General features: G+C 46.6%; 1 protein-coding gene across 1 annotated transcript; it reads right to left on the bottom strand.

The window, feature by feature from the left end:
- Window positions 1-2,342: 2,342 nt before the first annotated feature.
- Window positions 2,343-23,354, bottom strand: LOC136647771 (GTP cyclohydrolase 1-like). Its single transcript, XM_066623538.1, has 7 exons — window positions 23,082-23,354; window positions 16,994-17,159; window positions 9,683-9,792; window positions 7,695-7,750; window positions 6,780-6,811; window positions 5,494-5,578; window positions 2,343-2,469 (listed from the first exon to the last, which is right to left on the bottom strand). Exons 1-7 carry the CDS (start codon window positions 23,352-23,354, stop codon window positions 2,343-2,345), a joined length of 849 nt encoding a protein of 282 aa, XP_066479635.1.
- Window positions 23,355-26,148: the final 2,794 nt, after the last annotated feature.

Here is a 26,148-nt window from a genome sequence, read left to right on the forward strand (position 1 = left end):
GCATACATACATCTCTGCAGGGGGTCAGTTGAGGAACATCTGTTACAGGGAAGTGCAGCCTCATCCCTACTTATGTTAAGTACACTGTGACCACAATCTGTGTGTACAGTTATTTATTCACAGGTTCTGTTCAGGGCACCCAAGCAGTATGCACCATTGCTACTCCTAAATTTTTTAGGGTTTCAATCCCTGAGTTGATTTCAAGTACAATGATTCAGATGATGATACATTTGTATGACCAGGTAGTTAAGCGCACATAATACATCACATATTTCCTTGCAAAAGTCACTGAATTAAGTGACTATGTTAGGGTTACAGGCTTCCATTTCATGAAGAAATGTCTTTTAGGAAATGCCACCCTATCAAAGAGGGTGAGTTGTACAAAGCACATTTCACGTTGTACTAAACAATTCTTTCAGAATAATACAGTTGTGTTACAGTACTTTTATAGCATATAGAGCCAAAGCTTCAAATTGAGAAAGGATACTAATTAAATAGGACTGATGGAAAGACATCTGGAAAGTAGATGGAAAGAAGCACCTAAAACACATCTTCAGTGGAGGATACTGAATGCATAAAAACAACCTTCTTAAAAAAACTCTTGATATGTGGCACAATCCTACGCCTGACTTCTGCTGGTGCAGCACATTCAGCCAGCATGTGCTGTCACAAAGCACGTTGCAACAGTGTACCTTCAGGAAGCACCAGTGAGGAGGCCAGAGCCTTCGCGCTGCTGCCAGCAGATGGAGCAGCACCCACCAGAGCAGGTGCGTCTGGCACAGGGGCTGGATTGGAGCAGGGGGAGTGTAGTGATGGGGGTGGGGTGGGAAGATCAGATCTGGGAGGGGGTGGGATCAGCTGATCATATTCTGTTCCCATTCCTGGGCCTTAGCAGCCCAACCCCATCCTCCCCCTGCCCTGTTACACCTACTCCCTGGGCCTTATCTGCCAACACAGATAAACTTGCACCAGCAATATCAGTGGTCCAAGTTGACCTATAGTGGTGGCTGGGGCTTACCCTGCGGGGACTTTCTGCCTGCTAAACTTCCCTGCAGGATGCAGCGTAGCCAGCACTGCTGCATGAGCGTGGGGAAGTTTAGGTAAGTTTATGTATTGGAATTCTAGTGGGGATCTTCCACATGTATGTCCCGTGCAGCATGATCCTGTGCTGGAACAGGCAGGCCAGGAGGCCTGCGCTGTATCCAGTGCAAGATTGGGGCCAGAAGTCGCTCAGCTGTAGGCAAGGGGAAACTTTTCCCCTTGCCCCCAGGCAAGCCACTATGGCCCCAATGGGTCTCCTTGGATTTGCAACACTGCTAGAGATGGCATAAGTCTGAGGAGAACGGAGCGGCTTGCAGCTGCTCTGTGCTGCTTGGGGAACGGGGTTGGGATCCAGCATAACAGCTGGGTTCCAGCCCCACCTCCCGCTCCCCCTCCACCTGCCCCCAGGACCACCCTCCACCCGCCCTGGGACACCTTGCTCCTGCCTCCTTCCTGCCCACCCCAGACCCATGTGTCAGCTGAGCTCGGCTGATGCAACCCTCCCTTCCCAAGTCAGTGCAGAGGCTGGCTACAGCCTCTGCAGGCCAGTGTGTGTCCCTGTGCCAGCCCAGCCAACTCTTGAGGCACAAATGTGTTTTACACTACGTTTGTGATCCTCCTGGGCCGGCGCAAGCAACTTGCACTGGCCTAGGGTGCAGTCAGGATTGCGCCCTAAGTGGATTAGGAACCATGCGTGAAAACAGATGATTCACTAATGGCACCTCCTCCACAACCCAGTTGCTAAAGCTGCTTGCTGAAAGCCCATTGAGAAAACCAGCAATAGTGCCAATCAGCAGTTCAGGATGGCAACAAAAACTGGATTTCACTTCCTCCTTCTGCCCCAAGCAGCACAGTTGCTTCTTTAGCACCACATGCACTGTGCTGGCAGATACAAGAGGGCAGAATTCTTGACAAGTGTGCCTACATGGAACATATTTGCAGATACAGTACAAGTTGTTGTATTCACCTTTTGTTTATAAGGCAAGCAGTTCAATCATCTTAGATGTAGGCATAAAGATGTAATGCAAGAAGAGGCTCTTAGCCACCATGTAACAAGATGCTACCATCTCAGGGACACCTATATTCTTTGCAGTTGCATTGGAGTTAGGTGCTTGCATTCCCCAGCAAATGTTTAATAACATTCTAAAGTGTTACTCAGAAGCGAGAACAAAGCTGTGATATAGTTATTTTTTCTTTCTAGACAAACTCTGAAAATCTGGCTTCACACACAAGGCAATTATGTTTTGGCAATTGGCTGTAGTGTGGGCTCCAACCCACAGGGAGCCACAAGCTGTTGCTGTTTAATTCTTGATTAAGGTGAGAAATTCCTCCCTGGTTTTTGGATCTTCTCGCAAGACTCCAAGCATGGTGCTGGTAACAGTTTTGCTGTTCATTTTCTGAACGCCCCTCATGATCATACACATGTGCCTGGTGAGAACATATGAAAAGACATCTTCAGTAGCCAAATGTCACCAAGATGTGTCAATAACAAGCAAGCTAAGAGAACAGCCATATATTAAACAGTAAAGCAATGGTTGCTATGAATTTTTTTTTAATTCAGAATTGCATGTTAAGCATCATCATGAGGTAGATTCTAGACTTACAATTGGAGAGGGACATTTGTTTTTAAAGACACCACCAGTTAAAAAAAAAACCCACAGACTCGTAATAGTGAGAAATTTTCTCATGTCCACTTTATGCTGCAGTTTATCTGGACATAAGCCCCAGTGAACACACTGGGACCATAAAAACGGGGGTGGGGACAGGCTTCTTGATCCTTAAAAGCCACAAGCTGTCACCTGCTGTCCTTTTTTGGTCTTCCGCTTTAAAGAGCACACTCAGTGGCTGCATTGTGTAAAAGGAGTATCTCCTGAAGAATTCTGGAACTTACAAGCAACTTGGCATTTTGTCCTTAATGACAAAGCCAGAAGTGTTCTGACCAGAAGGGACACAAAAGCAGCTCTTCAGATCAGGGCCTGTAAGGGGAGGGGTTACCTGGGCCTGGGGTCAAAAAGTGGGCTCAGGAGCCAAATTCATATTTGAAAGGAGAAGGAGCCCCAAAGAAACTTTGTACCCCTGATAAAATTCCTCTTAACGGCTCTGCTTCAGGCATGTGGTTCTGAACCTATTTTTGTGTGTTTTTACAGCAGTTGTAAAACTATTACAAACAATGCATAAATTAACATTATTTCAATTGTAAAAATCCCTACGGGGATTTAAATAGCCTGCCTATGTAAACCGCCCTGAATAAAGTCTTGAATAAAGACCAAGAAAGGCGGTATATAAATACCTGTATTATTATTATTATTATTATTATGAATTTACACATTTTTAATAACTGTTTTACAACTGCTATTGGATAGTAATTAACAGAACTGAAAGAGAGAAGGGGGGAGAGAAAGAGTCCAGAACAGACCAAGCTGAGCAAAAAGATGAGAAGTGCCAGGAAGGCAAAACTACCAGCAGCCAGTGACTGGGAATTTCCTCTTCCTTTGGCCACGGAGAGGTAGCAGAGGGTGCTGCAGTGAGTGCTGTGCAAAGACTCAGTTGCCAACTGGACAGGTGCTCCTGCTTGTGTCAGCAGCCTGCATTAGGGCAACTCTTATTTATTTATTTATTTATACATACATACATACATACCCCGCTTAAGGGCCCCCAGTCATATTGGCTTACAAAATGATACAGGCTGTGTCTCTGCATCCACATTCCCAAAACAACCAAAGATGCTGAAAATTGTGTTAAATGAAATCAATTTTAAAAAACAATGTCCTTTTAGTCAGCCCTTTAAAAATAGCCTCATTTACCATTATAAAGCGGGAGAGCAGCAGCAGGCAAGCAAGCAAGCAATCAATCAAACAGCTCAGTTTCAGTTTCCTCCTAGGTGAGTGACCCCCCCTTTCCCCCCAGAGCACAGAGCACCTGAGAGTTTGCAATTGGAGATGATAATCACTTCCACTTTGCATTCTTTCACATGTGTTCCTGGAGGAAAGGAGAGGTGGAAGGGAGGGATCACTTGCCTAGGAGTGAACTGAAACTAAGCTGTTCTAAGTCCCTGCAGAGTGCTTGATTGATTGCCTGCCTGCTGCCACTCTTGACCATTACAATGGTAAGCAAGGCTGAGTAAAGGGATGTTTTTCCTTTAATTTAAAGGGCCCTGTTCATCGCAGTGAGATAAAATCATGGATGAAAAATTCACGGATAATTGGGTTATATCTGTATACCATTGCAATAATGGATAAAACAATGCTAAAAGAATTAAACCATAAAAACAATTAAAACAATAAGACACAATAAGCTCAACTGGATCCCAGTTATAATGATATTTCTTAAAAAGCGCCAGCCCCCCAATGTCAGCATTTAAAAGCTTCCTTAAATAAAAAGATCTTAAGGCCCTCCAAAAGGACTCCAGAGAGGGAGCTGTTCTCAATTCCAGGAAGAGGGTATTCCACAGACAGAGTACCACCACTGAGAAGACCCTATTCCTTGCTGCCATCCCCCTACTCTACTGATGGTGGCACAATTAGAGGGGCCCCCTCTGAAGAACTGAGAAGATGGGTAGGATTATATTAAAGGAGGTGGTCCCTCAAATACCCTGAACCTGAGCTGTAAGGGGCTTTAAAAGTCAAAACTAGCACTTTAAATTGAGCCCAGAAACAAACTGGCAACCAGTGTAGTCACTAAAGCAACAGCCCAACTGTGTCAAACCAGTGAACCCCAGCAAACACATGGGCGGCCACATTCTGCACTAGTTGCCGTTTCCAGACTGTCATCAGAGACAGCCCCATGTAGAGTGCATTGCAATAATCTAATCTAGATGTCATTAGGACACGGGTCATCATGGCCAGATCTGAGCAACCCAGGTATGGTCACAGCTGGCAAATCAGCTGAAGCTGAGCAAAGGCTCCCCTGGCCACAGCCGCCATCTGGGAATCCAGGAGCAGCTGCGGATCCAGCAGAACCACCAAGCTGTGGACCTGATCCTTCAGAGGGACCCCCATTCACAGCAGAGTGATAATCCCGAGTCTTGGACTTTTGGACCAGGAGATCTTCTGTTTTATCAGGATTTAATTTTAGCATGTATGCCCACATCCAGCTCCCAACTGCCTCCAGACAATGATCCAGGATTTTGACCGCCCCCTCAGTCAGTAGGAAAGGAGAGAAGAGTTGGTGTCCCCAAACCTGAGTACCCCAAACCTCCAGATGACCTCTCCCAGTGGCTTCATGTAAATATTAGTGTCTATAGAATGTAGTGGCTGTAAAATTACAGCCATTATCCAGTCAGAAACCATGTGCTTGCATACTGCACACAACAGCACCCCCTGCCTCCACCTTCTGGCACCTAAACATTTGGACAGGAATTCATCTTCCCCTCTTGCCTGGCATGCAGCAGCCACCAGTTTTGCCTACTGCCACCGCTGATGACTGGGGCTGTAATTGGAACTGTTGACTTACGATGCTTCTATGACCACAGCCACACCGACTGGTTTCAGGGCATCAGTAACCGCCAGGGCAATCTGTTTGGTGAGTCGCTCCTGGACTAGAAAAATAAGGATGCTTTATGAAAATGAGTCATTGTCCTGCATCGTCTGACAAAATCAAATATGCACTCACTGTACTCAGGAGCCAAATTACATATTACTTTAAATACATTCTTTTCAGTGTTTCTTTTTAAACTCTTAGTATCAGCTGGGCTGATACTACTGGGGTTAACCTCTCCCCCTCCCCTGTCATTCGGCACCTGCAGTCTGGATCCTCCCTTCCTCTGCCTGGGGCTGCTGTTCATTATTTTTTTTAAACATGTGATTGCAAAGCACACATTGCAAGTTATGTCTACTTTGGCCGTAAGAAGGGAATACAGTTTTTGCACACAATTACATTAGAAAGGACTCATGTCTGTAATCAGTAAGCTCATGTTTCTCTAGTGACAACTTATAAAAACTTCCGCTGTATTTTAAAATATTTTTGTATCAGCCTTAGCAGATGTTTCCAAGAAAAATTTTTTTAACAATTCAATCATTAGCACTACCCTATTAGTTTTATAAAACAATCTTGCTTCACTCTTTCACCAGACTAAGGATACAATCCTATAACACATTCCCATGACAAAGCCTTCTTGAAGATGATATGGCTCACTTTTGAAAAGATAAGCATAGGGTTGTGTATAGACAAGGATCAGCCATCAAAGGAGTCCCTCCTCCTGTGTTTCTGCGTGAATGTCCATAAACTCCTTTCTGATTAGGAGGCAAGTATACTCAAGCAGTGAGACAAGGAGCCTACTCTGAGAGTTAAACTACTCTCATGGTTACATTAAATGCGTTGTTTGATTCGGCATGTTTATTTTTTTAAGTGTAAACAGAAGCCACTGTGGGGCAGGGGTAACTGACAGCACAATCCTAAAGGTTAGTCAATCTCTGCAGCAGCACCAGAGTAGCTACTGTTGCATCCTACAGCACCACAGCAGCTGCTGGAGGTGTGCTTGGGGAAAGCCCCAAGCCCCACATTAGGGCTTTTCAAGTGTGCACTGGCTATTTTGCTGGCACAAACTTGAGAGACTTTGTGTCAGGTCTTCTGGCCCAATAAAGAGTTCAGGATTTTGGTCCTGCCCCAGTCGTACAGTACACTAGTGGCACATAGTGTGGGAATGACTGTTCCAGAGGAACTCCTTGAGATGGCCTTGGAGAGACAGAGGACATTCATGAGTCAGCAGAATGGAGACATATTGCAGAAAGGACACAAACCTTGAAGCCTTCTGCTAAATATTTCAACAATCCTGAATGGAAAAAAAGATTGACACAATAAGGAAAACAAAGTTAATATAACAACCTAGCTATTAAAGCAGCCCCTTGGCAAAACAAAACTGCTCACATGCAACAGTTTTCTTATCTCTTTGCTTCATAAACTGCTTTGCAAATGATTTGTTATTGAAAAATGGTATATAACCATTCTGATGATTAAGATCTTTGTTGGATCAGGCTAGAATGGTACAGCTAGCTAGCTGCCTCCGAAAAACCCATAAGCTAAGCATCTTCCCCACTACTGTCTGACTCCCACTCCGACCCACCTTAGCTTGATGACCTATCCAGGCTTGATTTACAATTGCCTACCGAAGCTTGGTGGCATGCACCGAGGAGATAACCACTCTGTGAAGGCAACATTTGGTGACTGAGGAATATATTTGTAAAAACCCCATTCAGAAATGGTGGTTTAGACTAGCTTGCCCATGTAAACTGCCTTGAATGTTCTTGTTTGGTTTTCTTTATTCCTGTTATAAATAAGAATACATACATACTGCTTTTCAACAACAACAAAATTCACAGAGCAGTTTGCAGGCAAAATCAGATAAATGGTTCCCTGTTCCAAAAGGGGTTAGAAACAGCAGCAAATAGCCACTGGAAAAGACACTGTGCTGAGGTGAAGAGGGGCTGTTCCTCTCCCCCTGCTAAACACAAGAGGAGCGCCACTCGGAAAAAAAATGCCTCTTTGTTCAGTTAGCAGTGGGACCGGGTATCATAGCTAATAGTTGTTGATGGCCCTCTCCTCCATGAATTTGTTTAATCTCCTTTTGGAGCCAGCTAAACTAATGGCCATTTTGTGGCAAAGGATTCCATACACTTTACTCACGAACTTAAGAAAATAAAATTAACGATAAGAACCTTGCAAGTTTGCTTAAACCAATCACTTTCTTTTGTGGTAAGTATCCAATGTGCACCTGCAGATATGAAAGAGTGATGGAGAATGATTAATGTACATGTACAAAACGTAATTCACATAATTTCCAAGAAATGGTTTCTGGATTATTTTTAGCTTGTAAAAAAAAAAAAAGCAATTAAGAGGGGACATGCTTGAGACTTATAAAATTATGCACAGTGTGGAAATAGTGGAGAGAGAGAGAGAGAGAATACTTTTTCCTTCTCTCACAATACTACATCCAGGGATCATTCATTGAAACTGAAGCTTTTGTTGGGCTTCTCTCCGTCTTCCAGACTAAGAAAATTGTGATTTCAAAATTGCTCATCAAATAACATTAAATGACACTGAAGGCAATCTAGAAAATCCTTTTCTAGTGCACTTTGTACAGTGAGTGATCCACCAAACACCAATGGGAGTGACAAGAGTAGACAGATACGTGCAAAAAAACAAACAAATGCCCTTGGCATTATTGAGCCGCAAGTGCTGCTTATGAAAGGTCAAGACGACAAGACAGGCAAACATGATGAAGCAAGAGAGTGTCTTTTGGCACCTTAAAACACACACATTTATTTCTATTTGTTTAGTTTTTGAAACTAAAACAAAAGACTCTTTGTTGCTTATGCTGCAATAGACAGTGGGAAGTAGCTAAAGAAGAAATTAAAAGGCAATGCGATAAAGAGTTTTACAGGGAGCCGTAATGGTCAGAAACAGGTCATCATTCCAGCAATCCTAAAACTGTAGTTCTGACATCTCACACAATTCCTGTCCTTTAGGGATATATAGATTTGCAGTGGTTTCAACAGTGGAGCGCATTATGAGCTTGGGTCACGTCACAGCCTGTCTAATCAGAATGCTACAGGCAAGTATCATCAAAAGGATCTCCTCTCAAGCAGAGGCAGATCCAGTGTTTGTGTTTGGGGGGAAGGCATAAGCCCTCGCTTAACTCCAGAGCCGAAGTGATTCAGGCAAGTAGACCTGAGCTCCTGGTTGAACTTGTAGCCTCCACAGCCTACTGGGCAGGTAGACCTGGGCTCCTGCCTAGACTTGGAGCTGAGATCTAACTGCCAGGTAGACTCGAGCTCCCATTCTGATTCTGCCCTCTGGAGATGGGTAGACCTGCCCTCTTCCAGGTGGGTAGACCTGGGCTCCCAGCAGTGCTTGGGTTATGCACCCACAGAGGGGGATTATAAGGTCACAAGAGAGTCCGCTGGGAGTGATCTTGCTGCCGACATCCCACCCAGTGGGCATTCTTCTGGCACCTGACTTCACTCCCCATCCCTGCAGGCCTTCCCCTGGTGTGACTGTTTGGGGGTGACACACCCATGGCTCCCCCTTGGATCCTCCCCTGCTCTCAAAGCACTTTGAGATATCTCTTTGATATTGTATGCAATTCAAGCTCTACAACAATCGTGACTTTTGACTTCCCTAGGGGTTCCACCAAGCTGAGAAGCTATAGTTATCCCCTCAAAAGGAAACCAAGATCTCAAATCTAATTGTGTGTGGTGGTGGGGGGGGGGGAGTAATTTTTTGCTTTTGTTTCTGTGACATATTAGCATAGTCCAAAGCTCTGATCCAAAGCATCAGCTTTCTGAAATTCAATCACTGAAGCTGCTGTTGTCCGAAGGACTCCAAATAAAGAACTCCTCAAATTCCACTGGGAGTGATGTGACTGGTCCTAAGCAGTACCTCTTAGCTAACATGACCACTTCTTGTTCATCCAGTAAAAAAAATCATGTCCTTAGGAGTACAGCACTAGGGCACTGCCCAATGAGAATGGTCTATAACACCTAGGGAACAGTAGATTAGTGGGAACTTAAACGTGGTCTATCCCTCTTGGGGTTGGATAATACACTGGCTTGAGAGACTGAGATCACAAGTGCAAAGCAGCATGACTGGAGAAAATTCAGGCGATTGCTAACTTAGATCGCAAGGTATCTCATATCATCAATACCTTGCCAAAGAAAGGAACCAAGTGATGTTCACAAAGAGAAAACATATCAATGTCCTTCACGATCACCATCTCGTCATGGTCCTCATCGAAAACTGCATCGTTGACTATCTCTGAAAAGACAAAATGGAAGCTTTCAATGGAAAGTTAAAAATTCCATCCTGAGTTAACAAAGGCAGAAATTGACAAGAGTTGGTGAAGGCCTTGAAATATACATCAAATATCTAGTCCTATAGAAAGCTGTGAAAAAATTTAAGTTATTATGTGTCAATGTCATATTTGTGGGAGCTTGATGGACATAGTGCTTGGGGATTTTCTGACCCTGGTTGAGGGAAGGGCTGACGGAACATACCAAGATCCAGGTCTACAGAGCTTGCGTCCTGAGTACACTTCTGTACTGCAGCGAGTCATGGACTCTTCGCTCACAACAGGAGAGGAAACTGAACGCTTTCCACATGGGCTGCCTCCGACGCATTCTCGGCATCACCTGGCAGGACAAAGTTCCAAACAACACAGTCCTGGAATGTGCTGGAATCCCTAGCATGTATGCACTGCTGAAACAGAGGCGCCTGCGTTGGCTCAGTCATGTCGTGAGAATGGATGATGGCCGGATCCCAAAGGATCTCCTCTATGGAGAACTCGTGCAAGGAAAGCGCCCTACAGGTAGACCACAGCTGCGATACATCTGCAAGAGGGATCTGAAGGCCTTAGGAGTGGACCTCAACAAGTGGGGAAACCCTGGCCTCTGAGCGGCCCGCTTGGAGGCAGGCTGTGCAGCATGGCCTTTCCCAGTTTGAAGAGACACTTGGCCAACAGTCTGAGGCTAAGAGGCAAAGAAGGAAGGCCCATAGCAAGGGAGAAAGACCAGGGACAGACTGCACTTGCTCCCAGTGTGGAAGGGATTGTCACTCCCGAATCGGCCTTTTCAGCCACACTAGATGCTGTTCCAGAACCACCTTTCAGAGCGCGATACCATAGTCTTTCGAGACTGAAGGTTGCCAAGAAGAAGATATTCACTAGTGCAATACCCCAAATTCCACTAGGTCTCCAGGATGGGAGCTTACAAGGTCTCCCATTTAATATTTCTCAGTCACATTCCACTTCCAGCCAGACTCTTGAAACAATTGTGTTTATGCACTGAAAGGTACACAAGGATGTAGACTACATCATATACAATTTTCAAATTCTACAGAGATCTGCGCTTGCTTGCTCGCTCTCTCTCTCTCTCTCTCTCTCTCTCTCTCTCACAGAGAGAGAGAGAGAGAGAGAGAGAGAGAGAGAGAGCTGGTGATGAATGAATGCATTATAGAAATAATCCTACAACCTTGGAACAACATGATGGACTAAAAGGATTTCTAATCAACGTGTTTCCGGGCAGCAATTAAGAAAAGGAAACAAGAAGCTGATTACAAGCAGAGATTAATGTGGTACTGGAATGAATATTTGTGGGTTGATCATAAAGAATAGAAGAGATATAAAGTAGTTAAGATGTAATGACTTGGGGGGGTCAACTTCTACTGGAAAGAACATGCATGTTTTATAGCTAGTGAGAATTCTATAGAATTTTGCTAATAAAGAGATGGTCAAGAGAGGAAATGGATAGTCAAGATCATCCAATGCTGAAAGAGTTTTTTCTGTGAATTGTCAATAGGAAGGTAAATTGCAGATTTAAATCTCAGGCCTTCAAGTGTTTATCATGTTACCTGATATCTAGCTAATCTGATAACTATTAATTGTTATTTTACAATTAGATAGATGTCAATCAATAAGCATCAATGAAAAAAGTCAGTTTTTTCTATCTGTACCTACTACTCCAAGAATATAGTCCTTCTTACTATTGTTATTCCAATTTTGGCAACTTTTTCCATCTTAAGTTTGTATAGGTTTGCAGCCTAAGATGAGAAAAAAACTACCTGGAAGTAGGTCCTATTGAACTTAATGGGGCTTACCTCTGAGTTGGATATGCATCAGACTAAACTGTTGCTTTATCAATTCAGGGTGTAATCCTAACCAACTTTCCAGCACCAAGATAAAGGCAATGCAGTTCCAAGGTAAGGGAACAAACATTGCCTTACCTTGAGGAAGCCTCTGTGACTGCCATCCAACTTCAGGATGCAGCACATGCCCCATTGGCTAGCTATGTCAGTGCTGAAAAGTTTACTAGGATTTGGCCTCACTCTTAATTCTTGAGCTGGTCCAAAAAAAAAGCGTGGGGGTGGGGGAAACATCTTTAATTCGTGAGAAGAATCTGTGGTCGGCAACTGTGAATTAAGTGGTTTCCTTATTGAAACTTATTGCTAGGGAATTAGGAAATGAGTTTAGAAGTTATGATTATATATCAGCAAATCAACTGTTCTTACATCCTAGAAGGTGAGTGGTCAGCTCCTTACAGCTGCCTGTGTTAAAGCTAAGAATTCAGCAGGCCAGTGGCTAGTTCTTAACTATCCTTCATGCTACTTGGAGTCCAGGCGTTTGTTAAAGATGGCTGGCTGATAAGCCAAGAAGCTCCTTAATGCAAGAATTCCTTACAAGAATAGAGTCTGATATGACCTGGAGCTGAGAAGAGGAGCTAAGGTGTCCCATTCCTTCCCCACCCCTTTGGTAATCTGTGTGGATGAAAAAAGCAGCAAGTGCTGGTAGACCTCAGGTGAGCAAAGGCAGAAAATGGAAACCAAGAGAAGGGGCTGGCATCCAGCAGAGACAGATATGTTTGGAAAATATTTGCAGCTTGATGTTGCTTGCTGGAATGTGCTGTACCTGACTCCGTCTAAATGCTCAGCCTGTGTATTCAATTAATAAAGAAAGCATTACTTTGAATACATCAGTCTTCCATGATCTCTCTTCCAAAGTATTCTGAAATGCAGATCATCATTTCCTTCTTTGGACCTCAACTGTTACCCTGCACATCCCTGATCTTGTCTGATCTTGGAAGCTAAGCAGGGTCAGGCCTGGTTAGTACTTGGATGGGAGACCACTTGGGAATACCAGGTACTGTAGGCTTATACCATAGTCTTTCGAGACTGAAGGTTGCCAACCATGTTTTGGACCTCTCTCCTCGACTCTTCCCTTTCACCTCCTTGCCTTTCTTCCCTGTCCTACTGCTTCCCTTTCTACTCTTTCTCTGCTTTCTTCTCATTTATCTTTTCCTTTGCCTCTCCACACTCCACTCTCCTTTGTGCTCTTTCTTTCTCACTCTTTCTGCTCTTCCTTCCTTTCTCCACACTCTCATTCTCCCTTTCCCCTTTTCTTCTATACTGCTTGGTGATGACATCACCACCAAATGCCATGACCCAGAGCAGAGGCTGCTCTGGAGCCTTCCCTGCCCCCTGGGAACACCACATGTCCACAGAACACTACAGGTACCTTTTCCACTTTGTGGAATAAGTTCTGTGCTTCTAATATTATTATTATGGTTTTATATCACCTCTATGCATGCTGGGGATACAATCCTTTTTACTTACCCTCATTTTTGAAGGGGATTCATTTCTGACTCTTTAGAAGCCAAAAGAATCTGTGTGGGACTTCCTTGACAATTCACCACTTACATGTATGTTTAATTGGATAGCACTGTGGTATATGAGGTTCTGGCCCCAGACAAAAGGAGGTAAAATCTCCCTATGTCCTCCTCTTCCCAGGCTCCGCACTCATTCCCATCCTCTCTGGGCTGCTAGAGCAAGCAGAGACTAATCTGTCCAGGCTGGTTTATAAACAGCCAACTATAGGAGCCTTGCCCCTTCAACCATCTGGGCTTCCTTGAATGAAAGAAGTGTTGCCATTGTCTCAGACAGGCCTCCCTGCCATCTGGCTCTCATTCTCAGCTAAGCTTGGCTTCAGCTCTACTGCTATGGTGACAGGACATTGTCAAGCTGTTTAAGCCACAGGGGCAGCCTTCCCAGGCATGCTGGCAAACTTCCCCCTGATTGGTTTGCTGGGGGCACTGTCAGGTAGAACCCTACGACCAACCTATACATGTCCAGCCTTTTTATACACTGATTTTTTATACATGGATTTGTCTCAACATGAATGACCCCTGCCAATGAGAAGGAATGTGCTGATCCCTGGAGAAGAGGAAAAATGCACCCCTTTAAAATCAATCTGAATAATCCTTTAACAATAGCTCATTAATCTCATTAATGAGAGAGAGAGAGAGAGAGAGAGAGAGAGAGAGAGAGAGAGAGAGAGAGAGGTCAGCTGGCTGACAATCCATCAATCCTTCTCTCTCCAGGCAACCCCACCCTCCCCCCCAGTAGTGAAAGAAAGGTGATCACTTTGCATTGGTGAAGGGAGGGGTTGAGTGAAGCGACTTTGTAAGCTTGGAGGACAACTGATTGATGGATTGTCTTCTTAATGACTTATCTTACATCACAAAGGTTAGTATGGCTGTTTTTAAATCACTGGAGCAAAGATACTTTGTTTTTTAAATTAATTTGCTATAGTGCGGTTTTTGCCATCCACCTGAGTGCCTGGAGTGGAACCCACATAAATAATTAGGCTCAACCTGTAGTAACTTTTCCAAGACTACCTACTGAGATGCACAGCTCAACAATAATCAAGAAAATGAGGTCCTGTTGATTCACACCCAACATTCAATCCATGAAACTACAGTGACTACCACTATTCCTGCACATGAAAATTTCCTCTAACAACTGGTTAACATTCTGAGCCTAGGATAATGAGCAAGAAGAGGTCTTTCGTCCTCTGCCTGAGAGGCTGACCACAGGCATAAATCTGGTGTGCTGTCAACCCCATGCCACTCATAGGAATAAAATAAAGGGAATATTCCACAAGTGACATGACACTAACAGCGAAACTTGATGGTGAAATTCCAACTGAATAGACTGCACATTTAATTTAAATATGGCTGTAATTTGCCCTCAACCTGGCACCTGTCTTTCCAACCCACATCAATGCCATTCACATGAACACAGAAACACAGCAGGAGAGAGGCTTGAAGATGCTTTGTCATGTTCTTCAACAACTCCCCATCCCTACTCCCCCTCCCTGTGATTTCAAAAGGGTGGGTAAGACCATAACTAAACCACATCAAGAGAAGGAGAGAATGCACTACAGATATTCTTCATTTGGAATAGAAGTCATCTCACCTAGAATACAAGAACATTACTGACCCACTTATTTTTATTCAACACACCACCCAAAATTAATCTCCAGTTTTTCTACTATCCCATTTCTCTTCGGCTTTTTGTCTCAATTAAGGGACCCTGTGTGCTCCCTACTGTGCTGGAGAGGGGACACACATCAGGACACTGAACAGTAACATAAGTGTAGCCCAGGGCTTTTCAAACTGGGGCGTTGCGACGCCCCAGCCTGCAGGCCCTGGCCCCTGCCCCCTTAAGGGGCGGGAGGCAGCCTGGAGGCAGGAAGGAGGGATCACGCCGCTCAGGGGGGCTACAGGGGCTTGGGTACTTGGCATAAGAACATAAGAACAGCCCCACTGGATCAGGCCATAGGCCCATCTAGTCCAGCTTCCTGTATCTCACAGCAGCCCACCAAATGCCCCAGAGAGTACACCAGATAATAAGAGACCTCATTCTGGTGCCCTCCCTTGCATCTGGCATTCTGACACAGCCCATTTCTAAAATGAGGAGGTTGTACGTGCACATCATGGCTTGTAACCCGTAATGGATTTTTCCTCCAGAAACTTGTCCAATCCCCTTTTAAAGGCGTCCAGACCAGTTGCCATCACCACATCCTGTGGCAAGGAGTTCCACAGACCAACCGCACACTGAGTAAAGAAATATTTTCTTTTGTCTGTTCTAACTCTCCCAACACTCAATTTGAGTGGATGTCCCCTGGTTCTGCTGTTATGAGAAAGTGTAAAGAGCATCTCCCTATCCACTGTGTCCATCCCCTGCATAATTTTGTATGTCTCAATCATGTCCCCCCTCAGGCGTCTCTTTTCTAGGCTGAAGAGGCCCAAACGCCGTAGCCTTTCCTCATAAGGAAGGTGCCCCAGCCCAGAAATCATCTTAGTCGCTCTCTTTTGCACCTTTTCCATTTCCACTATGTCTTTTTTGAGATGCGGCGACCAGAACTGAACACAATACTCCAGGTGTGGCCTTACCATCAATTTGTACAACGGCATTATAATATTAGCCGTTTTGTTCTCAATACCATTTCTAATGATCCCAATGGCTAAGTAGCAATAGTGGGTACATGTACCCAAGCCGCTGCAGTCTCCCGGGGGTGTGGGGAGCCCGACATGACCTGCAGCAGGGATCCCCGCAGTACGTATACCCAAGCCCCTGCAGACCCCCTGAGCAGCGTGATCCTGGGGATCGCGCTGCTGCCACCCCCCTCTGGCCCACGCCAGAACTTAGTGGCTCTCAAACTCTCCCAGAGAGTTTGAGAACACTGGTGTAGCCCAAGAAATTCTAATGATTAGAACCACTTTAAAAGGGGAGACATTTTAAATGGGTAGTAAAAATGCAAGCCAAGATGCAGGTGGGAAGGAACCTTTAATTGATCTGCACTGATTTTAGGAATTTGTATACAACTCTTCTATCATTTTTTCAGGGCAGCTTACAAAAAGGTCATAATGCCAAGAGTTAGAGGGAAGGGTGATCTACCTGTATAAACCACACATTAGATGTGAGTATATAGTATTAGATGAAGTATATAGCAAATGGAAGGCTTCCAGTTTTGAAGGGAGTAGTGGCACTGGGCGATGGGGGTGCTAACACATTTCCCTTGCCCCACCTTCCAGAGCTAAACCAGACCTCAGCTGCTATTGGGGGGAGGGGGGAAGTAACCCAACACAACATAAGTAATTATATTTTTCCCACAGTGGGGCTAAATAGCAATAGTTGTTTTAAAAAAACAACACATGGAGAGATCTGGTCACTGGATGCAAGCATAATTTACTAGCATATAGATGGGTGCACCTGTAGACAGACAAACAGATAGAACATCACAGAGTAAGAGTAATATGGTTTTTAACAATTTCTATACATGGACCAATATTCTACTACTCATTCTATGAAAATGTAGTAGTATGAGCAGTAGAATAGTAAAGTAGGAGTAGTAGAGTATGAGTATTTCTCACAGAAGTAGTTTTTTAAAAATAATTTCAAAATCACAAACTTAAGGTGCAATCCCTTTATGAATGCGAGTAGACATCCGATTGAACTCTGAGTTACTTACTACAGGCGAGTAAACACGCCCAGGTGTGGGCTGAAACGCAGCTTCTACCACTGTTTGAAGCACGTGCTTCCTCTTCCCCGTGAAATCCTCGAGCTGGATCTGGAACGCAAACCAGCGAGGGCTTTCCTCGCCTGCAAGGCTGGGGAGACTCACCTGCGACCCTCTCCTGGTAGCCCTTGGTGAGGAACTGCATGGCCCTGGCCGCGCGGAGGGGCGTGAGCAGCAGCCCCTGCCTGCCCGGGTCCTCGCCCAAGCCGCGCAGGACGGTGGCGTAGGCCGCCTCCAGGGCAGGCAAGGGGTCCTCGGCGGAGTCCTCGGGCTCCGGCGGCGCGTGGGGGCGCCTGCTCAGGGGGCCGGGCAGCTCGGCCAAGGCTTTCAGGAGGCTGGGCGGCACCTCCCCGTTCTGGTAGCGCTGCAGGTCCAGCCCGGGCTCCATGGGCGAGCACGTGCGGGGCAGGACAGGGCGATCGGGAGAGTCGGGACGCACGTGGTTGGCAAAGAAGCCGGGCGCCTTCTCCAGCCGGGGACAGGGAAGCCCCTTTGCAGCTGCAGCGCACGGAGCGCCCTCGGGTGGGAGGCGTGCGGGGACCTGGCTGGCCTCGGGCAGGTGTGCAGGCGCTGCGGGGAGGCCGAGGGGCTGGCTCCGTCCCTGGCCTCTCCTGCCCGGGCCATCTGTATTTATGCTGCCGCGCTGTCCCTCCGAGGTCAGAGGGGGCCGTCTTGGGACTGTCAGCTGGGCAGGCTCCACTAAGGCGCTCTTTGTCCGCGGGCGCCGCTAACCCGGCCCCCGTAATCGGAGGAGACAAGGTTGGGACAGGAGCGTTAAACACGCAGCACGCGGCTGCTGACGCGGGCGCAGCCCTCCGCCTTGGCAGGCCGTGGGGTCGCCCGCCCCCAGCCCCGGAGTCACTGCCTCCCTTCCCTAGAGGTCTCCAAGTGGCCTGGCCAGCCCCAGGGCGTCAAGGATGGCTGGCTGAGGCTGCAATCCTAGCCACACTTTACATAAGAACAGCCCCACTGGATCAGGCCATAGGGCCCATCTAGTCCACCTTCCTGCATCTCACAGCGGCCCACCACATGCCCCAGGGAGCACACCAGATAACAAGAGACCTCATTCTGGTGCCCTCCCTTGCTTCTGGCATTCTGACATAGCCCATTTCTAAAATCTGGAGGTTAGAATAGAATAGAACTTTATTACGGTCATAAGACCAGCCACATATAAAGTATCAAAATATATAAGTATACAGAAGTATGCAAAATATTATGATTAAGTTTAAAACAATAAAACAGTTTATGATTATGTTTAAAACAGTTCTGAGGTAACCAGCAACAGCTTCCAGCCATCTCCCCTAAAGCAATTCTAATATGTCTAGCAGACTATGCTCTAACTACAGAGGTTCATCCATATTTAAGAACCTTTTCCTAATGTCCATTGCAGCAGTAAAAAATTTAGTGACACTATATGTAAACGTAGGATTGGAATCAGATAACAGTACATACATACACTGTTGCTCTCTCTATCCACTCCGCCCATCCCCTGCATAATTTTGTATGTCTCAATCATGTCCCCCCTCAGGTGCCTCTTTTCTAGGCTGAAGAGGCCCAAACGCCGTAGCCTTTCCTCATAAGGAAGGTGCCCCAGCCCAGTAATCATCTTAGTCGCTCTCTTTTGCACCTTTTCCATTTCCACTATATCTTTTTTGAGATGCGGCGACCAGAACTGGACACAATACTCCAGGTGTGGCCTTACCATTGATTTGTACAACGGCATTATAATATTAGCCCTTTTGTTCTCAATACCTTTTCTAATGATCCCAAGCATAGAATTGGCCTTCTTCACTGCCGCCACATATTGGGTAGACACTTTCATCGACCTGTCTACCACCACCCCAAGATCTCTCTCCTGATCTGTCACAGACAGCTCAGAACCCATCAGCCTATATGTGAAGTTTTGATTTTTTGCCCCAATGTGCATGACTTTACACTTACTGACATTGAAACGCATCTGCCATTTTGCTGCCCATTCTGCCAGTCTGGAGAGATCCTTCTGGAGCTCCTCACAATCACTTCTGGTCTTCACCACTTGGAAAAGTTTGGTGTCGTGTGCAAACTTTACCACCTCACTGCTCACCCCTGTCTCCAGGTCATTTATGAAGAGGTTGAAAAGCACCAGTCCCAGGACAGATTTTCACTTCTTTTCACTTTCACCGCTTCACTTCTCTTCATTCCAGGACAGATTTTCACTTCTTTTCACTTTCACCGCTTTCACTTCTCTTCATTGTGAAAATTGCCCATTGACACCCACTCTCTGTTTCCTGGTCTTCAACCAGTTCTCAATCCATGAGAGGACCTGTCCTCTAATTCCCTGACTGTGGAGTTTTTTTCAGTAGCCTTTGGTGAGGGACCGTGTCGAATGCCTTCTGAAAGTCCAGATATATAATGTCCACAGGTTCTCCCGCATCCACATACCTGTTGACCTTTTCAAAGAATTCTATAAGGTTTGTGAGGCAAGACTTACCCTTACAGAAGCCATGCTGATTCTCCCTCAGCAAGGCCTGTTCGTCTATGTGTTTTGAGATTCTATCTTTGATGAGGCATTCCACCATCTTACCCGGTATAGATGTTAGGCTGACCGACCTATAGTTTCCCGGGTCCCCCCTCTTTCCCTTTTTAAAGATTGGTATGACATTTGCTATCCTCCAATCCTCTGGCACTGTGGCCGTTTTGAGGGACAAGTTGCATGTTTTAGTCAAGAGCTCAGCAACTTCATTCTTCAATTCCTTAATAACTCTTGGGTGGATGCCATCTGGGCCCGGTGACTTATTGATCTTTAATTTATCAATGAGGTCTGAAACATCTCTTTTAACCTCTATCTGACTTAATTCCTCAGACTTTCCTGTGAGTAAGCCCCATTGACTAGAATGGGCCTTAGTTCTGAGCAGACATGCATAGGATAGGGCTCTCAGAGGGTAGCTCTGCTGACTGGTGCTGGGTGGCCTGCAGCAGGTCTGCTGATTTCATGCTGAACATTCACACATTCACATGTTGGGTTTTATTACAAGGAGACACGTGTAAGGTCTTCAAAGCATGGCCCCCAAACCATCAAGAATAAATGCAACAAACATGTCTTTGTTGTGACTGCTGAGGAAGCTCAGCCATTCCCCTTTGCCTAAAGCTCTGTGGCAGGAGGGGCCCTTTGCATGAAACATATAGAAAAAGAATGTGAGAACATACATACTTTCCACACTGCAGCAGGGATCGGGATGGAGCAGCAGGGTCCGTGAGGGAGGAATTTTATCAGGGAGTACATAGTTTCTTTGGGGCTGCTTCCCAAAGGTGGGGAGAGCAAAACGGGGAGACAGGCGACAGCTGGAATGGTCTTTGGAGTACAGGTCTGCTGGACCTCCCAATGCAGAGCCCAGTTTTATCTGCTAACGTGACATCAGCAGCTAGATACAGTAATATGGAAAACCAAACACACTCCTAAGTCTCTCTAATGTCTTTTAAATATATAAAATAATTGCAAAAAAATAGCATAATTGTATTTTGGCTCACTCTAGCATGGAAAGTGTCCTGTGCATACCAAAACTTGCTTCTGCAGCAGCTGTGGTCCCACAGTCTGAGGTGATAACAGCATAAACAGATTGACTCAGGGCCTATGAGAGGAATTTTAGCAAGGGGTCCGAAGTTTCTTCTGGGCCCCTTCCAGAGGGCAATGGGGGCAAGCAGAAGGGGGGGAAATAAGGCAGGGGAGGCTGCTGACAGCCACAATAGTCTTTGGAGCTCAGGTCTACTAGGCTTCTTGATGCAGAGTCCAGGTCTACCCAACCATGCAGCATAGCAGCTAGATGAAATAATACAGAAAACCAAACACTCTCCTAAGGCTCTCTAAAATTCTTTGAAAAATATAAAATGGATTGCAGAAAATAAGCATTATTGTATTTAGGCTCAAACTAGAATCGATCAAAATGAACTTCTGCAGCAGCTGTAGCCCCACGGCTGGGTCCCTGAGCTTCTATATACTACTTCATGGTTATGGGATCCACAAGCCAAAGAGTTACTGTAGTAGGCCAGTTTCCTCCCAGATTTGACATTTTGTTAAGGAGGGTCCTGGATGCTTTCCTGGGCCTGGTGTGTATTGCTCGCAGCAGCAGAACACTGCATGCACATGGTTGTGCCCCAGCTTTATGTGCTAGTAGTGAGTTCAGGTAAGATAGGAAAATGTCAGGTTCCAGGAACTTTCTGGGCCCCTTCCTTTGGCTCCTGGGCCCCCTTTCTGACCCTGGGCCTGGGTACAAATTACCCCCTTTACCTCCCTCTCCTAGGCCCTGGATTCACTCACTTGACCACAATGGCAGGTGTATGGAAAAACACATGGCTCAGGATATGTAACACTTGCAGTTAATGAGCACTTTGGGGAAAGGTGTTGATAAACAAAAAACAATCAGGAACATGAAGAGAGATCTCCAGCAGGGCACCAGAGTGCTGCAGAGGACTCCGAAGTCAGGAAGGACTTGGGCTTGCAACATCTCTGGCCTTCTTGGTTTTAAAGAGCTAAATTCGGCCTAGAAAACCAATGCAGAGGTGTCCAATATGCCTTGCAACACAAGGACAAAAATTGTGTAAGCAGCCTTCAATTCAGTTGACCCCACAGGCCTCACATCCAGATACAAGGGGGCACATTTCCATGTGCAAGAGAACGTTTTGTGCATGCATGACCACTAGGCCCCCCATAAAGCAGTGCCCAAAGTGATCTGGTGCCATCCCTGTTAGATGCCAATACAGAGAAGGCCCTGTCTGCTGGCAAACATCCAAAAGGGAAATGATTATGTTCTGCCTGGCACTGATTTTGCTGCAGTGGCTGTTATTGATCATTTATTTTACAATTTAACTATGAATATAAATGCTGCGACTGCTACTTGTTTTCATGCATCACAATATAAACATGATTTAAAATGATAGAAGGCTGGTGATAGAAGGCTGGTCGTAACCTGCTCCGTCCCTGGAGCAGGGCTGGCCATCCGTGAGGCCAACTGAAACAGTCGCCTCGGGCAGCAGGTTAGTGGGGAAGGCTCATCTCTGCCTACTTGCCTCCACTGCTCCACCTTTTCCTTCCACTCCCTGGGTGGGAGGGAAGGATGGATAGATGGATGGAGGAGGGATGGAGGGAAGGATGGATGGACAAAGGGAGGATGGATGGGAAAGGGGGAGAGGAACAGATAGATGGGGAGGGGGGAAGAATGGATGGGGAGAGGAATGGGTAGATGGAGAGATGACTGAGTCATATGCCAGTGACTGAACCGCATCCCAGCCCCAACCCCTCCCCGGAGGAGCTGCACGTGGTGCCTGCTTTGCTGGGGAGATGTGAGGGTGAGCCTCTCCTGCCGGGAAGGGGGGTCTGAGCTCCCAGGGACCAGGTCTCGTCCCTGCCCAAGTACGCTGCTGCCTGCAGGGTCTGCTCAGTGCCAGTAGCGTAGCTAATGAACATGTAGCCCGGTGCAGAGCTCAAAATGATGCCCCGGAAGTGATGTCAGAACTGGAAGTGACATCATGCACAGGCTTTTTAAAAAGTGCAAATTGGGGGGAAGCCTGCCTTCTTTCCCCCAGCAGTTCATCACCCACTTGATCTGCCACCTTCCCCCAGCTAGTGACATAGCTAAGGCATCTATTTGCTACCTGGGATCAAAGAAGATTTTGTAGCCCCCCTCCACTAAATTTAATTAAGTAAATAAACAAAAAGTGTGCCCCTTATTGATTAGAGACACTGTGCTAGGGTAAAGAGGGATGGTTATTCTCTCCCTGCTAAATATAAGAGGAGCACTGCTTGAAAAAGTGCCTCTTGACCAGTTAGCAGGAATAGCTGTATTATGATAAATGGAAATGAGAGCTGATTCATATTAACACCTTATTGGTTCCATGCAGTATCATACTAACATCTCATTGGCTCTCAGAATAATCAGTCTCATAGGTCAGTTCTGAGTTAAAGAAATCCACTTTTTGTTCCTTAAGGCAGTTGTGTTTTCATTTTCTGGTTAATTGGCCATAACGTTTGTTAGAATACAAATATTCTAATGTGGTTTGTTTCATTGCATTCTGCATTAAATTACCTTTCCAATGATATATAACATGATGGTATTATTTCTACATACCAAGATTTTCACAATATTTGCCACTAGTGTCAAGCTTAGCTTGTTGCCCGGTGCAACTGCTACCCCCTGCACCTCCTTAGCTACACCACTGCTTGGTGCTGGCCCTTGTCCCTCCTCCCTCCCTCTGCGGGCCGCGAGCCCTGGGACTGGGGCACAAGGGGGCAAAAGGGCAGCGCGGGCACCTTGGGGTCCCGGAGCTTGGCGGCACTTGCCCGGGAGACCGCTGGGAACGCCCGCAGCCTCCCCAAGCGGCACCAGCAGCAAGGCACGCTTACCCCTGGGAGCGCATGCTCCATCTGGGCGCCCACCTGGGTGGCACCGGCTCCTCGGCAGAGGCGAACCCACAGCCCTGCTGCGTTCTGCATCCCCGCAGTGGACATGTGTGCCACCCCCCAAAAACGGGCTGCTCTGGGCCGCCCCTTAGCTCCGCTGGGGCATCATGGGATTCCCTGACGTCACTGCTGCACAGCCCTAGCCCCATCACCTGCGGTCCCCCTGCCCAGGCTTTTCAGCCCCCCCTTCAGGCGGGCTGCGCTTATGGCGTCAGAGGAGTCGGAGGGTGCCCCACCTCCCCCTGTCCAGCCCCTGGTTGAGCCCCTCATTACAGGCAGGCAGGGGGAGACGCTCTTTTGCTCCCCAACTCCAAGGTGCTGCTGCTGTGTCCCCAGTTGGACCCATCTCTCCTTCCTGACCTCCCTAAGGCTGGGTGACTCTCCTCCTCCTAGGAGAGAAGCCAAGAGGCCCCCCCCACTCTCCCCCACCCCCGTCCCCCAAGCAGGACTGGTCCGACCTGTGCTTGCTGGTGCAAGTGGACAGCAGCACCCAGGGAGGCATCCCTGCCTGCAGCAGTCCAGCAGGGCATGGGGGCTCTGCACTCTTTGCCTCTTTGCAGCCTGTCTGGTGCTTCCAGTCCCCAAAATGTTGGCACATGGGCTGGGCTCCAGACACACAGGGACACCCAGACAAGGTGCTTCACCACGGCAGAGAGCTGACCATGAGAAGGGCCACCTGCCCACAGAACCTGTGCAAGACCACAAAAAGCCCCCCCGACCCTGAGATCCAAGGGCAGAGAGAGAGAGAGAGAGAGAGAGTCCACCAGTCAGCCTGCCAGCCCTGCCCTGTGTCCAGCACCCCTGTCTGTCCAACCCCTTTTGAAAGACATCTAGGCCATCAGGTGCCATCACCACCACCTCCTGTGGCAAGGAGCTCCGCAGGCTGACCAGAGCCAGGCAGCCCCTGTTCAACCTTCCCATCCAACACCCATCTGTCCAACCCACTTTAAAAGACATCTAGGTCTTCAGGCAGTGGTGTCACTAGGATTTGCAAGAGGCCAGTGTGTCACCCCCATGATGGACCTCCTCCCATGCAGTGTGTGCGGCATAGACCCAGGTGGTGGGCGTGATGATGTACCATTGCCCCACCACGCTTATTTTTTGGCTATACCTTTTGATAGAACACAGATATTTCAACATGGATTTTTCATTGCATTCTGCTGTAAATGATGACCCGAATGGTAGCCCAACATTGACTCACAGATGCTCTCTAGGCAGGGGTCTTTTCCATCACCTGCTACTGGATCCTTTTAACTAAAGATATAAGGGCTGTTTGAGCCTGGGTTCTTACATCTACAAAGTATTTCCCATGTTATTGAGCTATGGCACTTCACCAGAATGATTTCATGCAATAGTTAAGGATATCTCATACACTAGTAGAACTTAAAAGTGCTTGACTTTGGCTGGATCCTGCTCTGTGCATTTAAATTAGCTGTGGTTCCTTTTCACGGGTCAAAACTTTCATCTACGTTTGTAACTGCCACCATAATCAGCTACTTCTTTGTGAAATTTTGCATTCCCTTTTGAGCATGTGCCACTGCAGCATGTAAAGCATGAAATCATGTGATGAAGTCATCCAGACTGAGCACCAATATTTCAGCCCTGTGTAACTGTTTTGATATGGTTGATGGCCACAGGAAGTCAGTTGTTACTACAGTGGTGCAGATTTGCTCTCAGCCCATGTTTTTGGACAATTTTCATTTTTTTTTTTTTTTACTTATTGAAAATACTTGTATCCTGCCTGTTGGTTCCAATGGGATGCCCAAGCCAGCTTACTATACAATTGAAGAACTATATACCACAGTAAAATCAACAAAATAAAGTAAAAGACAAATGCAAGGCACACTATAATTCACAGACAACAACAAACCAAAACAGAAGGACGAAGAACTGAAGATGCAATACAACAAAAAAGCTTAGCAGTCCACGTAAATTCTGAAGTTTTTCTTTTAGGAGACCAGAAAGGCTTCCCCTTATGAGATGACTCTTCCCAAAGGGAGAGTTCTATAACCTCGGCCACTATTGAGAAGACCCTGCTCCATGCTCCAGAGTTGGACTTCCCAATGCTTTTGTGTGAATTTACATGTTTTCATTTTAAGAATCAACATGGACTGGAGCCTTCAAAATGTACAGTATAAATCACGTGTGGTTGGCAACCTTCAGTCTCGAAAGACTATGGTATAAGCCTACAGCACCCGGTATTCCCAGGCAGTCTCCCATCCAAATACTAACCAGGCCTGACCCTGCTTAGCTTCCGAGATCAGACGAGATTGGGCATGGAAAGACTATTCAAAGCGGCTTAAATCACGTGTACTGCTGTACACATTGGATGTAATCTGTCAGCTGTACACGAATACCCGTCAACAATTATATGGACACTGTACACATGTTGAACAGCACTTGAACATAATATGTGAATATGGCTGTTTGTGCAAGGGAGGTGGTATTTTCCTCCTATGTCATTTCATTTATTCACATGGGCAGCCCAATCCTAACCGATGCTGGTGCAGCAGGGCCAAGTGGCCTACTCCATATTTAATGCAGGTTAGGAGCAGGCTGGTGGTCTCCTTGGGATACGAGAATATTTTTCCCCTTACCCTGTGTCAAGCCCAGCCTCCTCAATGGAGCTACTCAGATCTGTGCCAGCTATTTAGCTGGCACAGGTCTGAGAAGCCCCATGTGGGGCTTCCAGGCCCAGGAGGGAGGATAAGATATGGCAGAGGCCTCCTCCACCAAACCCACCCTCCTCCTGGGCCTGTCCCACCCCCCGTCCCACCCTCCCCTGCCCTGTACTGTGCTGCACAACACTCATCTCCACTGGTGGTCA

The sequence above is a fragment of the Tiliqua scincoides genome, chromosome 1 (assembly GCF_035046505.1).
Source record: "Tiliqua scincoides isolate rTilSci1 chromosome 1, rTilSci1.hap2, whole genome shotgun sequence".
Lineage (NCBI taxonomy): Eukaryota > Metazoa > Chordata > Lepidosauria > Squamata > Scincidae > Tiliqua > Tiliqua scincoides.

Bases quoted from the DNA above. Each gene is read 5' to 3' on its own strand.
- LOC136647771 (XM_066623538.1), bottom strand. From the start codon at position 23,354: ATGCAGAACGCAGCAGGGCTGTGGGTTCGCCTCTGCCGAGGAGCCGGT. The intron at 9,793-16,993 runs GTGAGTCTCCCC...TTGTCTTTTCAG, and splicing joins CTACCAGGAGAGGGTCGCAG to AGATAGTCAACGATGCAGTT. The intron at 5,579-6,779 runs GTTTGTGTCCTT...TTATTTTTCTAG, and splicing joins ATTTAGCAGAAGGCTTCAAG to TCCAGGAGCGACTCACCAAA.